This window comes from Gopherus evgoodei, chromosome 9 (assembly GCF_007399415.2).
Source record: "Gopherus evgoodei ecotype Sinaloan lineage chromosome 9, rGopEvg1_v1.p, whole genome shotgun sequence".
Lineage (NCBI taxonomy): Eukaryota > Metazoa > Chordata > Testudines > Testudinidae > Gopherus > Gopherus evgoodei.
The window spans coordinates 95832331-95846162 of NC_044330.1; the positions used below are offsets into that span (position 1 = coordinate 95832331).

Below are 13832 nucleotides of genomic sequence, written 5' to 3' on the forward strand. Positions count from 1 at the left end.
TCCCTATAACTTCCCCCAGTGTTTGGTCCTTCTTTTTGAAAATGACATAGCAACTCAACAGTAGAGACTGGAATTCAAAATCTCAGCATAACATGTTGGCCTACTGCACCGTGTTCCTCCTCTCCTCTGTGTTTCTTCAGCATAGGAATAATAATTATACAAGAAGGAGAGGAATGTTAAACCATTTATACATGTATTACTAACTGCCAGCATATGTTTCCTTAAGGCTTTATGTTTCAGTACCAATTTCCTTTGTTGGAATTAATCTTTTGTGTTTTCTTACCTTACCATTGTGATGACTGAAGAGTGGATTTAATGAATGTTAGACCCCTAAGGCTGCTGGCTAGTGGGTTCTTCAATAATTAAAAATGATAGCTTATTAGAGAAGAAAATACATTAAAAATGTTAAGGTTCTTATTGTAAATCAGCTTAAAGCAAGGGAAATCTGAGTTTTATCTCAGAAATTCTTGCTTTAGCTGATTTGTCAAGTCTGTAGAATTAAGTTAATCTGCTTATATTTTTATATTATCTTTTTAATTAATGTAACATCATCTCTCTAATTAAGATGTCTGAGAGAGAAACAGAGCAAACCTGCCATTGCTATAGTAATGGGTTATCTGCATTAGAAGTTATACCACCCCCCGCTTTTGTGCATGTGAGTGGGGTTAGGAAAGTGACTAATAAAAAACAGCATACGCAGAGGGGGTTGATCTGGTGAGTGAGAGTATTAGATTTATATCTGCTGCCTTTTTACTTGTGCTATCAGAAAAATCTCAGTTTGACTTTTAGTTAACAGGGCTATCAGCAGATAGGCGGGAAAGCATTTTTACATATATAGAGAGTAAATTAGAAAGACAATAAACTGCAATTTTTAACACTTTACCAGGGTCGCTTTTTCAGAGTGGAATCAAATTTTAGCTTTGTGAGAACTCAGACCATGTTGTTATTTTACGTGGCGTGCAGATTCTTTGTCTGCAACACTCTTCTATTGTATTCCTCTGGGGCGATTGTAGTAATGTTTTCTGTTATATTTGGCAATAATATATCATCAATTCATAGTGACAACACTGTACACAGTCCTGGGAAAAAGTTGGTATTGTTGCTGCTCCGAAAGACTGATTCATTTTAATACTTAGTTACATGTCTCAGTGAAACCTTGAACCTTACCCATTATGTGCAAATAGTACAATGTAGAATATTGTGATACCAAATATAACAAACAACAAAAGTCCTTCCATAATATAACTCAGCAGTTGTATTTTTTGGTTGCTTTAAAATACTAGAAAGGCCTTGAATTCAAATGATATGTTAAAGGCCTTTAAAACATTAGGGACTGTCTAAGAATTTTCCTGGCATGGAGGGAACTCTCAGCTGGGGCAGAGCCAGCACACCAGGTTCTTGCACCACTCCCCATATCACTACTTTGCTCTGGCTTGTCCCTAGGTGGTATATAGTTCCTCAAGGACCATGGCCAGATGGCACAAATTACAGCAGCTCCCAGGCTACTCTAACCAATGCAGCAAAGATTTGCCTTGAGAATATGATCCCCTCTCTCAGCTGCACCAAGTGGAAACTTCTTGTGAGAGAGAATCTGGGCCTACTTGCTTTGATGGAAGCTAATAACCTGAAGGAGACAGAGGAAGACTCTCTAGCTAAATAGGATGACACTAAAAACTCCTCTTATTCTAACTTTCCTGTTACTCTAAGTTTATGGTTGACTGGTATCTCTCTGTATGGAACTTACTTTATTAAATCTAGTAGCAGAAAAGAATCTATAGCTAAAATCAGTGTATCTGCATCAAAAGTTAATCATGTTGCGAGGGCTAACAAAGTCAAGCTGAGTCCTGTGCATGCAGGGTGAAATTCACTCCAAGAGAGCTTGAGCAAGGCTCTAAGCATCAGTTAAGCCCCACATTAAGACACTGAGGGTATGCCCACACTACCTGCCAGATCGGCGGGCAGTGGTCCAGAGAGGGTCAATTTATCACATCTAGTCTAGATGTGATAAATCGAACCCCAAGTGCTTTCCTGTCGACTCCTGTACTCCACCTCCGGGAGAGGCGCAGGCAGAGTTGATGAGGGAGCGGCAGCAGTTGACTCACCACGGTAAGTCAATTTAAGTACATTGACTTCAGCTACGTTATTCACTTTTCCCCTGCCCCTCCAGTGTAAAGCAGGCCTAAGATACTAAAGTAATGGGCACCTAATTAGAGTGATTTTGATTGCAATCCTCTACATGCACCACAACTTCTCTGGTCAATAGCTAGGATCTCATTTCAGCAAGGTACTTAACCACATGCCTAGCGCCAACATGTGTAGCCCTATTGAAATTGGGGTACTGCCCACTTGTGTAACTTCAGGCATGTGCTTGAGTACCTTGCTGAATGGGTGCCCAAATTTGCTAAATAGTTCTAGTCTTTAAAATACTCCTAAAGTTTGCATCTTTCCTGCAACTGGAAATGTAGTAGATTATTTTGTCTTCCCTTTACTGTGGGAACAATGCCAACATATTTAAGAGATGATTGGGAACAAACTGCTGATCTTTCAGGATTCCCAGAAATGGAATCTGACTATCCAGTGTGCTGCTGTGTGAGAACTTGCATGAAGTTGATTCTGTACAAGGTATGTTTTATTATATGATGACTTCAGAACTCTGGACTCAGGGGGATACATGCTCAGATGAAGTAAATTGGTGCAGCCTCATTGACTGTAATTTAACTCAGCAATTTGGTTGACTTCATTGGCATTATCACACATCTTCTTTTGTATGGCTGGCGTAGAGCAGCAACTGCAATTTCACCTGAAGTTGATCGAGCCAAATGGCTACATCAGGAGTAGCAGAATTTATTGCAGTAAGTGCCTCCTTCATATTTATAAATTGGGCAGTAGGTGGTGATATGTTCAATGGTCTGTCGTGGGGAACCATACTTGCACACCGGGGAGTCTTTGATTTTCCATTTGTGCATTAGATATCCGCATCTACCAGGGTTGGTTTGAATTTGGTTCCGAGTTGACCAAGATGACCATGGAAGGTCAAACCCAGAAACCTTCTACGTGAGATCTGGCACAAGGTGCTTATTTTTTAAGTCTTGTTTAGCCCAATCTGCTTTCCAAGCCTCTTTCTGATCATAGCCTGATTGCATGAAGCTAAATGAATGTTCCCAGAAAGGCTTGCAGGACTTACGATGTTGGGGGTGAGGGTGGGGGTCGCATTGTCACGGTCTTGGTGAATAGGAAGACCTCTGTTTTCACAGGTTGGCTGAGCTTCATGGAACGTTGCAGCAGTTCGACGCATCGGTGGGGGAGTGATGTTACATAGGACAGGTAGCCATAGTGTTGGAGTCAACATAAGGGTTCCCGTGATGCACCACATCACTGTATTCATCTGGGTATCCACAAGTTGTGTGTGGCTGCATCTGCTCCATACCAGTGCACAATATTCAGCTACTGAATATACTAGTGCTATTGTAGATGTTCGCAACGCTAATGCACCCCAGGTTGTACCTGCTAGTTTCTGGATTGTGTTGGCTTTCTTATCTTTCCAGCTACCTTCTCAAGATGATCGTAGAAGGAGAGGGCGTAGTCGAGTTTCACTCTGAGATATGTTGGAGTGTAATTGTGTTGCAGATTTTAGCACAGAAAGCTACTTTCAGTGTGGTTCTGGCACTCTTATTATCAAGATGATATGCACTTACTATTGTTTTTCCAGGGTTTGGTTTGAGCCTCCATGTCTGGAAATATTGTTCCATCTTTTGGAGGTCCTCAGTTAATGCTTTCTCAATGTCATGCAGGTTTGATGCTTGGACTGTGGCAAGTTCATCTGCATATCCAAATTTTCAGGATTTAGTTGGAGCCGTGTCACTTATGTAAATATCAAAAAGGGTTGGCGCAAGTTCAGAGCCTTGTGGTAGCTTGTTGTTTATGATATGGGCTACCACATCGCATATTGATCAGTGATTTCATGGTCATCAGAGCAGCAACTCAACAAATTATCACACTTTCACCAACTGAAGATCTGGCCCATGGACATACATCTTTCTATCTTAGGTATCTGTAGAGTGCTCATTTGTATAGCATCTCAGTGGTACATAGACCTTTCTGATTGACTGTTTTTATAGATGTAGGCATAACAGAAGGAGAGGCTGAGAGACAGCTGTGGTCTGAGCATAGAACTGGAAATCAGGAATTCCTTACCATTCCCTTTCTCAAACAGATGTTGGGAAAGTCACTGAATTACTTTTCCTCAGTTTCCCCATCTGTAACAGTGGTAAGGAGTAACCATATATACCGCATGGTGGTTGTGGAAAATGCTTCTAAAACACTTTGAAGGTATAAAATGCTGCATCAGTGCTAGGTACTATTATTACCCTGTACACTTTCTTTATTTTGCAATTTATTATATGGGCCAAATGCTACATCTCTGAGCATGTCCCGAAGAAGTGAAATAAAGAAAACAAGATATTGACCAACATCAGCTAATTTGATTTCAATTTTAAGTAGATGCAAAGGTTTGATTTTTATTTCTCTGTTTGCTTCCTTTTCTCACAGCAATAAAGCCTGACAGAGGAGACTTTCTGGGAGTTTATTGCTCTTCTGATGAGGTCAATGCTTACTTTGTATTCAGTCTTCTGTTTGCAGGCACTAGAGTTTTTTTGTTGTATTTCATCTTGTTGCACCCTTGGAAAAATAGAAGAGTCTGCCCCTTTACAGAATAGGAGGAACTTTCCTTTACTGGTTTTCACAATAACACTCATCCGGCAACAGACACGATCAAAGTTTAGTACGTGAAGAAGCTGATACTTTTCAGTTTCATTCTTCTGGTTCTGTACTTTCATGTAATCAGCTTCATGTCCTAGAAAAGTGAAACCATACTTTTTGGCGCCTTTAACCAAAGCTATTTCATCTGGTGAAGAGGAGATCTAGGTCCTGTGCTCCTTGTTTACTCTCAAGCCATCTACGTCGTCTCCTTTGATTTGAACCGTATGGCACATACACAAGGCACGGAGGCACAGCTCTTCTCGACACTTTTCTGCTTTCCCATAATATTTCAGGGGCCCGTCCGTGTGAGAGAACCCATCCACCTCTGAAATGCCGTCTTTGTACTTGTGTCCCTCTATGCAGCACTCAATGAACTTCATGCTGTTTTCAGTAAGGGTTCCAGTTTTGTCTGTGAACACATACTCGACCTGACCGAGTTCTTCATTGAGGTCCGAGGTATTCAGCAGTGCCCCTTCCTTGATTTCTTCATCATACATCTCCTTATCCCAAGCAATAAAGAAGGAGCCCAAGAATTTTTGCATTTCTACAGTAACGTACATGGAGACCGGGATAATGAAATTGAACAGAACCATAGACAGCCTTTCCCCAGAACTGCACTTCCCTGCCTTCCTGTATTATGGCTTAAATCAATGGCCAGCGAGGCGTTACTTGAGACATGACCTTCACCTTTGAATTTGTTTTTTCTTTAGTCCAGTTAATATCCAGGGTGTTGGTGGTTATGAGGAAATTCCAGACACATGAGCGGTGAGGGGGATTCTCCTGTTACTCAGACTGGTGCAAATCAAGAGTAATTCCATTGAAGTCAAAGGGGCTATATTGGCAGAAACTACTGTGAGAGAAGCATGCCCATCAAACTTCAGATGGCCTTTTATAGTATTCCTAAAACTTGCACAAGCATTAGCAGCATTAAGGGCCTGATCCAACTTCCAGTGGGCATTGGATCTGCCCCTAGAAGTGGAATGGAGAAGAAAGGGGTACATAGAAAACTTACCTTATTCACACCCTTATCAACAGAGCGGAGCCAGGTTAACCCTCGGTGTAGACAGCAGTAGGTCAGCGGAAGAATTCTTCCATCGATGTAGCTACCATCTCTCAGAGAGGTGAATTACCTATGATGACAGGAGAACCCTTCCTGTTGCTATAGTAAACCTCTACACTAAAGCACTCAGAGGCATTTGGACCATGCCACCAACCTATTGAGTTCTCACATTTTCTTGCAGATGAGCTTAAATTGTGTTTGACTGAACACCAAGGAGAGTGAGTCATGTTGTTACAACTAAGGGTATGTCTACACTACCCGCTAAGTCGGCAGGCAGCGATCGATTTATCGTGTCTACACTAGATACGATAAATCGATCCCCAAGTGCTCTCCCATCGACTTCTGTACTCCAGTGCTGTGAGAGGCGCAGGCAGAGTCAATGGGGGAGCGGCAGCAGTCGACTCACCACAGTGAAGACACCACTGTAAGTCTATCTAAGTACATCAACTTCAGCTACGTTATTCACGTAGCTGAAGTTGCATAACTTAGATCGATGTTTCCCTCCCCCCCTCCCCAGTGTAGACCAGGGCTTAGTGGTTTTTTAACATATTTTCTTAAGTGAGTGTTATAGGTGTAGAAGTAAAGCTGCTTTGTTCAGATTATGCCTTACATATCTTTAAACAAAAGAACCATAGTTTCCTAATGTATAAAATAGTGACTGTGCTAGTATTTTTACAGGAAATACCGGTCTCTTATACTGTCTCAAAAAATAATCCACTTTTCATCAAGACCCATTAAAATCTTGCATTTTTGGACTTACAATCTTGTGTGAAAAAATAGCATTTCCTCATACTAGGACCTTAGTATTTTCCCCAGAAATAAATCACATTTTTATATAAGAATGAATATTACATACTTTATCCTTGTAAATTAATAAAATCCTAATGAATCTACTATATACAGCGCGCACACACACACACATATTGTATGGAGATTAATGCAGTGTGACACCAAGATCCCAAGCTATGTCTCTGATCGGGTTGCAAATCTAAGGGAAATTACCTGTTGAATGACACATGGCATGACCTTTAACTCCGAATCCTCCAGGAAGAGTTAATGTCTGACTGCTCATGCATTGAGGAGACCCAGAATACACAGGATAGGTTCAGTATGTTCTCTAGTATATTTTAACAATCAATGATAACCTGGATAGGACATACTGAACTTTATCTCAAATTCCTTGATGGAAGTAGTGTGTTCTATGGTATGTTCTGTAGCCAGCCATAGGAGATGACTCATGCTTGGAAATATCAACTCCTGGCATCAAATAATATTTTCCCTTTTTCTTTGTCTTTTTTTTTTTTAAATATCCTTGGTATTGAAAGAGCTTGTCTTACACAGACTCCTGCAACAGGGGAGTAACTGAAAAGACATCTTGCACAGAGAGTAAAAAGGAATGCAATTAGATCAATAGACTCCAAAGTAAGTAGCCTAGAAAATCTCCCAGGCTCATATACATGAATAAAGAGCTGATACAGATACACAGTCTTTGGGTACGTCTTCACTACCCACCGTATCAGCGGGTAGCAATCGATTGCTCGGGGATCGATATATCGTGTCTCATCTAGACACGATATATCGATCCCCGAACACGCTTATATCGATTCCGTAACTCCACCAACCCAAACGGAGTTGCGGAATCGACAGGGGGAGCTGCGGACATCGATCCCGCGCCGTGAGGATGGTGAGTAATTCGATCTTAGATACTTTGACTTCAGCTACGTTATTCACGTAGCTGAAGTGGCGTATCTAAGATCGATTTTCCCCCGTATTGTAAACCAGCCCTAAGAGACTCAGTTCTGTATTTTCAGGGACAGGATTTGATTCTGTTTTTTTTCCTAAAATTAAGCACAGATGGACGTCTTAGTGTGTAAACTATGAAAAGCAGAAATCCTCTTATCGCCACTTGTTTGTTCTTGTTTATTTTCCCCAGAACATTGTACCTTATTCCAACCCTGTTTCTTTAAAGCTCTGATGCTGCAGCCTGTAAAAGTGGTGCCTACTCAGCCATCTCTGTAGTAATGAAGGGCTTTCACTGAAAACTCCTAAGCCAAGCTCCTTTGGCAGCAAGGGAATCTCATTGTTGGATCTGTTCCTACTTCAAGAAGATGTTTCCTGAGTCCTGTTTATGTGACCATACAGCTAAACAATCCAGGCTGCAAATGCAAAGAGAATAGTGGCATGATTTATGGAAAAAGTGATTTCCAAGGTCAGATTTAGGTTTTTGCACAAGTTTTATTACATTATATTGGAACGGATATTCTATATGCAACTCAGCTGGAAAGTCACACTTTAATAAATATTTTGGTAAGACCAAGAGCATGGTGAAATCCTGCCCGAGTATAAGGAGGATCTCCCTTCTGCGAGTAGAAGATATGATAATACTCAATTAATGGAGTCTGGATTGCCTTATGGTTAAGGTACAGGATGAGAAGTTAGGGGACTTGGATTCAAGAAAGACCTTGCTCTTCCATAAATGCCGCATTGGCAAGTTACTTATGATTTTTCAGAGATGTTGAAGTTGACGGAAACAGCAGATGTTCAACACCTTTGAAAATCAAGCCATTGTGCCTCATTTTACAGATCTCTAAAAAGTGATGGTATAGAGCTAAATTATCTGAAGTTTATAAAGCACTTTGAGATCCTTAGCTGGAAGGTGCTATAGAAGTGTGAAATGTTGCTTGGTGCTCAACTATTATGGTGATGCAGACATTAGAAATGCATATAGTTTTCATATATATTGATGCTAATATTTTTGCTTTTGTATTCTCACAAAAGAAAAACTTAACTTAAAGAAAAAAAGTCACAATATGATTTCTTTATTTTTCTTGACCCCGGGGGGGGAGGCAGGGATTGGAAATGCAAGGAGGGAGAGGGAACTAGGTCATAAAGAATGTTCACCCTAAGGACTGTATAGGTACCTATAGCAATCAAACCCTGCACAGATCTTTGCAGAAGAGAGGTTAAGGCTAAAAATGAGAGAGACCAAAAGTCTGCCCTTTTAATGAGAAGCCATTCCAGAAATCCTAAAATATACTTAAAAGCAGAAATGTTAAGCCCCAAGGATGAATGCCGGTTTGTTATAAGATTTCTATTCCTCCCCCAGAATTGCTCAATGTAAAATTGACGTGACATTTTGGCCCTCTGTACCAGGAAGCCCGCTCCCTCCCCCTAAAAAAACCCAAAAAACCCAATGTTTAAAATGGGTGTGAAACATGGTTGTGGCCCAGCTGTGTTTGGAATATGGTATCTTCTTGTGGAAATTTTTTTTTTTAAAGTTCTAATGATGTGAAGGATTTTTTTTTTTAATCCTGGTTCAGTAGAGACTTGGTTGCCCGGCGCTGCTAAAACTGCAGTACTTAATTTGGATGTGAAACATATTTTTGATTCTTGGCTGTATTTGCAGCTTCTAACTCCTGCTGTAGAGCTTAGGCGGATGCACTGGGTGGGAGGTGACTGTGGAACTATGCCAGTGCGTCTAGCTCTTTTTGGGTTCCCCTACTGCATTTCCTATTGCTGTGTGATCTCTGACTTCTAAGAGGCTTCTGCTGTGTGTACACTGATGTGTACAGATGTCTGGAAAAAATCTCTGATTTCAGACGTTACTTTTTAATACAAGACATTTTTCTATAATCCCAGATGAGAAAGATGGCCTAGTGAGTAACTGGGCTCTGCCTGGACATGCCTCATTCCCTGTGGGTTAGTGCAGAAGTTAAGAAATTCCTGAGTAAACTTTACCTTTGATTCCCCAATGATGCTCCCCCGTGCTGAGGTAGCACCTTTCTTTAAATGAGCTGTGACACAGCAACTTGCTCTGCTTTCACATGCAGGGAAACAATGCACTGATAGATGTGGGTGCCCAGTGACTGTCTCAGCTCAGCACCGGCTCAGAGTGATGCTTTGGTGTTAGGCCAGAGAGGAGCAGCAGCAGCGAATGTGAGCCACGTCAGTTGTTACTTTAATTAAACACAGTGCACACGAACTACCTTGAGATGATGGGAGGGGAAGGATTATACTTGAGTCAGCAAAGCCAAGGTAGTTCAGAGTCGAGTGGAGTTAAAATGAACCTGGGCTGGAACACTGCAGCTAAACCCAACCCCCAAACCTTGGGGAAATGCAGATTTGAGTCTTAATCCTAAAACTGGGCACCTCCCCACTGCCCCGCCAGCTTTCATAGACCCTGTCAGCACTGCAAAGATCTGCATGCTGCTGTCTTTTGGCTAGTACAGTGCTCTCATATGGCCAAGCGCTGAGATTTTGTGTGTCCCCCAGATGTGTATTAAGACTTGCTTAATTATTGGAGGGTGAGTGATCCATTGGTAGGGTACCCAACAATAAGTCAAGTGGTCTAACCTCAGCTCTGCCACTGCCTTGCCATGTGGCCTTCGGCAAGTAACTTATCCTCTCTGTGCCTCAGTTTCCTCATTTTAGAATAGGAATGATGATGTTTACCAGCATTTGTAAAGTGCTTTCATATCAACAGCTGAAAAACTTAATATGGGGGTCTCTAGGTGCTACTCAGTACAAATGATAACGAATAATAGCAGTAAGTAGTGAGTACCGTTTTAAAAAAAAGAAAAGGGTTTTACGACATTGATCCATATATGAGTATAAAATGTCACCTTTTGGAAACTGGACTATATTTTGCTTAAATAAAAACCAGCAAATGCAGATTTTTGTGTTAAAATAAGTAACTTCAAGGCAACAACAAAAGTATAGAAACCCATATTTTCCTGGGGGAAAAGCTCACATCTTGGGAGGAAACGTGAGAGGGAATGTACTTCATATTAACAAAGAGTCTGATCCACTGAGGATTATCGGCCCAATTCTGTACCTACTAAATGAATGGGCTTTTGCTGTTGAGATCACTAGGAACAGAGTTGGGCCCTGCCGCTGTGTTTTGTCACTTTTTTTTGAACTGCAATTCAAATTTTGATTGAGTTTCCTTCTTTTCTTCTTATAAATATTGCAGTTGGCAGCCTCTCCAGAACTGAATGCCAGACAGATTTCGGACCAGATCCTACTTCCAAGGCTCCATAGGGTAAACGAGTCATAAAGTTTCATAGTAATCTCTGGGAATTCCTTTTTGGGTGGTTGCTACTCAATAGCCGGAGTTTTGATTTCAGCATTCTTTCAGTTGACTTTCTATGCTGGGTGGAGACTCTCTGTCTCTAGCCAACTCTTGTTTGTTTGAACTAGGAGTTCAACATGGAGTCATCTTGACAAATGCACTAATTCAGTACAATAGAACTCATTAGGTTACAAATGTAAGTGGTTGTGTGTGTGTGTGTGTGTGTGTGTGTGTACATTCTGCTTCTTAGCATCCTCCCAACGACTGGAAGCTTCCTTCTGCTGAGCTTGGGTTTGATTTTCAATTCTGTTACGAATAATGCTGAATTCTGCTGTAGGTAGCATCTTTCCCTGTTCTTGTAAATGGATTTTATCTGTGTGTGTGATTTTATGATTCGGGGATATATATATATATATATATATAATATTAATGTATGTTTGTTTATTATTATTATTATTATTATTATTATTATTTATTATTATTTAACATTTGTATACAATGCCTTTGTCCCGGAGAAGAGATGGGCACCGCCAGGAAACTATGCCCCTGTGATCGAGTCGGTCATGGGATACATGCATATATACCCTTTACTTGGTGCCTGGTGCTTTACAGAGAATGAAGATATGGGGCTTGATTCCTAAATCCATTCAGTGGAGTTGCACCATCATTAAACTGGTGTAACAGAGTGGGATCTGTAAAAGCACCAAAGAATCCTGTGGCACCTTATAGACTAATATGTCTATTAGTCTATAAGGTGCCACAGGACTCTTTGCTGCTTTTACAGATCCAGACTAACATGGCTACCCCTCTGATACTTGACAGAGTGGGATATTGGGCCCATGGCCCCTATCCTAATGGACTTCCAATCTGGGTATATTTGTCAGCTCTCTTAAATTTGAGGGTGTGTCCGTCTCCCCATCTCCCTGTGTCATAATAAATTTTGCTTCTCTCCACTTCAGTGTTTACCCTTTCCAAAGAGACTGGTCCATCCTAGATCTATTCTTGCCTGGCACTATTCTCAAGGAAAATGCTTAGGGGAATCCTGTCTTACAGCACTGCTACCCTCAAGCAAACACCACAAATCAGTGCTCTAAAAATCACAAGTGAGGAAAAAAATAAATGTGCCTTTCTTTATTTGCTTTCTGGCTTTTGAACCTTTAGTTGTATTTTAAATCTTTTCTGTACAACCATGAGGGCTACTAATTTATTGTAATAAATTAAAAGGACAAAACAAAGATTCTCTCCTAATCCTATGACTCAAGGACCTGGGTTTTTAGGAAAAACATCATCTATCGTGAGATTTGTGATATAATTGCAAGAGTCATCAACATTGCTCTTCTGATAAAAATATGCACCATGCAAAGGTTGTCATATATCTTACCCAGTTCTGCCCTCAGAAGCACTCCTGTGAACTTCATTGGCATTGGGCAAGCATAACTCAGGGTGGAATTTAGCCCACACATGGTTGTTGTTGTGGTGACTTGTCACAAACATCACCCTTTATGTCCATTCTTTTGAGGTTGAAGTCCTAGCTCTGCTGAAATCAATGACAAAACTCCCATTGACTTTAACCGATCCAGACTTTCTCCTTTGTTCTGTGGCTGACTGCTGAGATTCCCCAAGCATGGGAATTTTAGGAGGTGATATGCTTAGGCTATACTTGCCCTTTGATCTCTCTTCACCTGCTCTTTCATCAACATCTGGGTGCACCCAATCTTAGCAAATGGAGGGAATATTAGCAACTTTTCAAGACTCTGAGAGACCTGCCTAATTTGCATATAAATCTAAATACTGTTTAATGTCGGAAATAGGGTAGCTGTATGCATTTATCTGCTTGAACCTGTCTCATCCCTGATGGATGAAACTGCTTGTTGTTTGAGTTCTCTGGCAATAAAAGGTAGTCATAACTAAACTTTGTCTTTCTCCTACAGTGACGGAGGAGGATGACCCTTGGCTATGTTTTAGGACTTGGTAGGTTGCAATTTGTTTATTTATATCTTCAGGTTTCTAACATGGACACTCTAGAGCCTTTCCTCTGCTCGAGGTATCTATCCCAGAAATTAAAATCACGACATAAATAAAGGACTGCTCATGAATATATCTACCTCAGCCCCTTCCTCCTCAGAAGCACTGGGGAAGAGAGAAAAAGACAGGCTTTGAGTTGTGCCTGAAAAGTTAACAAATGTGGGGAAGTGATGGAGGGAACGTGTTCCAAAACTGAGAACCAATCAGAGAGAAGGCCGTCATTTATACTGATAGAGCTCCAGCTTGAGCAGTCCTGCTGATCTCCACTGCATCAGTATGGAAGCTGGGAGAGAAGTGTCTCTCAAGCATCCAGGTCTTAGACAGTCACAGTTTAGAGCTTTATAGCTAAAAACCAACTATCTAAATTCCAACTGGAAGCTTATTGGGAGCCAGTGCAGATCATGTAGCACTGGCCTAATGTGTTTCCAATACACAACTCCACCTATTAAGCAGGCTGCTGCATTCTGCACCAGCTGCAGGTTCTGAGTGGTCCTAAGGTATACTTCTGTATAGATCACAATACACCAGTCTATATGTGAGGTGACAAAGGTATGGGTAATCAAGGCAAGGCCCACACTGGAAGAGATGGTCGCACTTGTTTTGCCATGCACAGATGGCGGGGAAAGTGGCGGTTGCCACAACCACCACCTGGGCTCCATGTCAAGCCCAAGACCCATCGGCACGCTCCGGCTGTGCCCCTGTCTTACTGATGGTGGACGCACTCCTTTAGTGAGGGGTAGGGATATAACTTCTGCCCACTCTTCCACTTGCTTCTCATAGCCCAGCAACATCTGAGTCTTGCCAGGGCTGAATCACAGCCAGCCAGCTCTCATCCAAATCCCAAATTAATCCAAGCACTGGATAGTTAAATTAATTGCTCTGGCTGGGTCAGGTATGATGGAGACATCGAACTGAACG

At 41.4% G+C, this 13832-nt stretch overlaps 1 protein-coding gene across 8 annotated transcripts in view; it reads left to right on the plus strand.

Moving 5' to 3' along the window:
* The window catches only part of KIAA1210 (KIAA1210 ortholog), an 87764-nt gene that overhangs the window by 8353 nt on the left and 65579 nt on the right, over positions 1–13832 (plus strand). For 4 of the 8 annotated variants that reach the window (XM_030575561.1, XM_030575562.1, XM_030575569.1 and 1 more), the window contains exon 2: positions 10791–10859. The exons of 1 other annotated variant lie outside the window; for it this stretch is intronic. In XM_030575561.1, the coding sequence (XP_030431421.1) occupies positions 10813–10859 (47 nt within the window). In that variant the 5' untranslated portion in view covers positions 10791–10812. Of the gene's footprint in view, positions 1–10790; positions 10860–12820; positions 12861–13832 lie in introns of all 8 variants that reach the window. 3 more of the 8 variants (XM_030575565.1, XM_030575564.1, XM_030575574.1) reach the window with 2 other exon arrangements.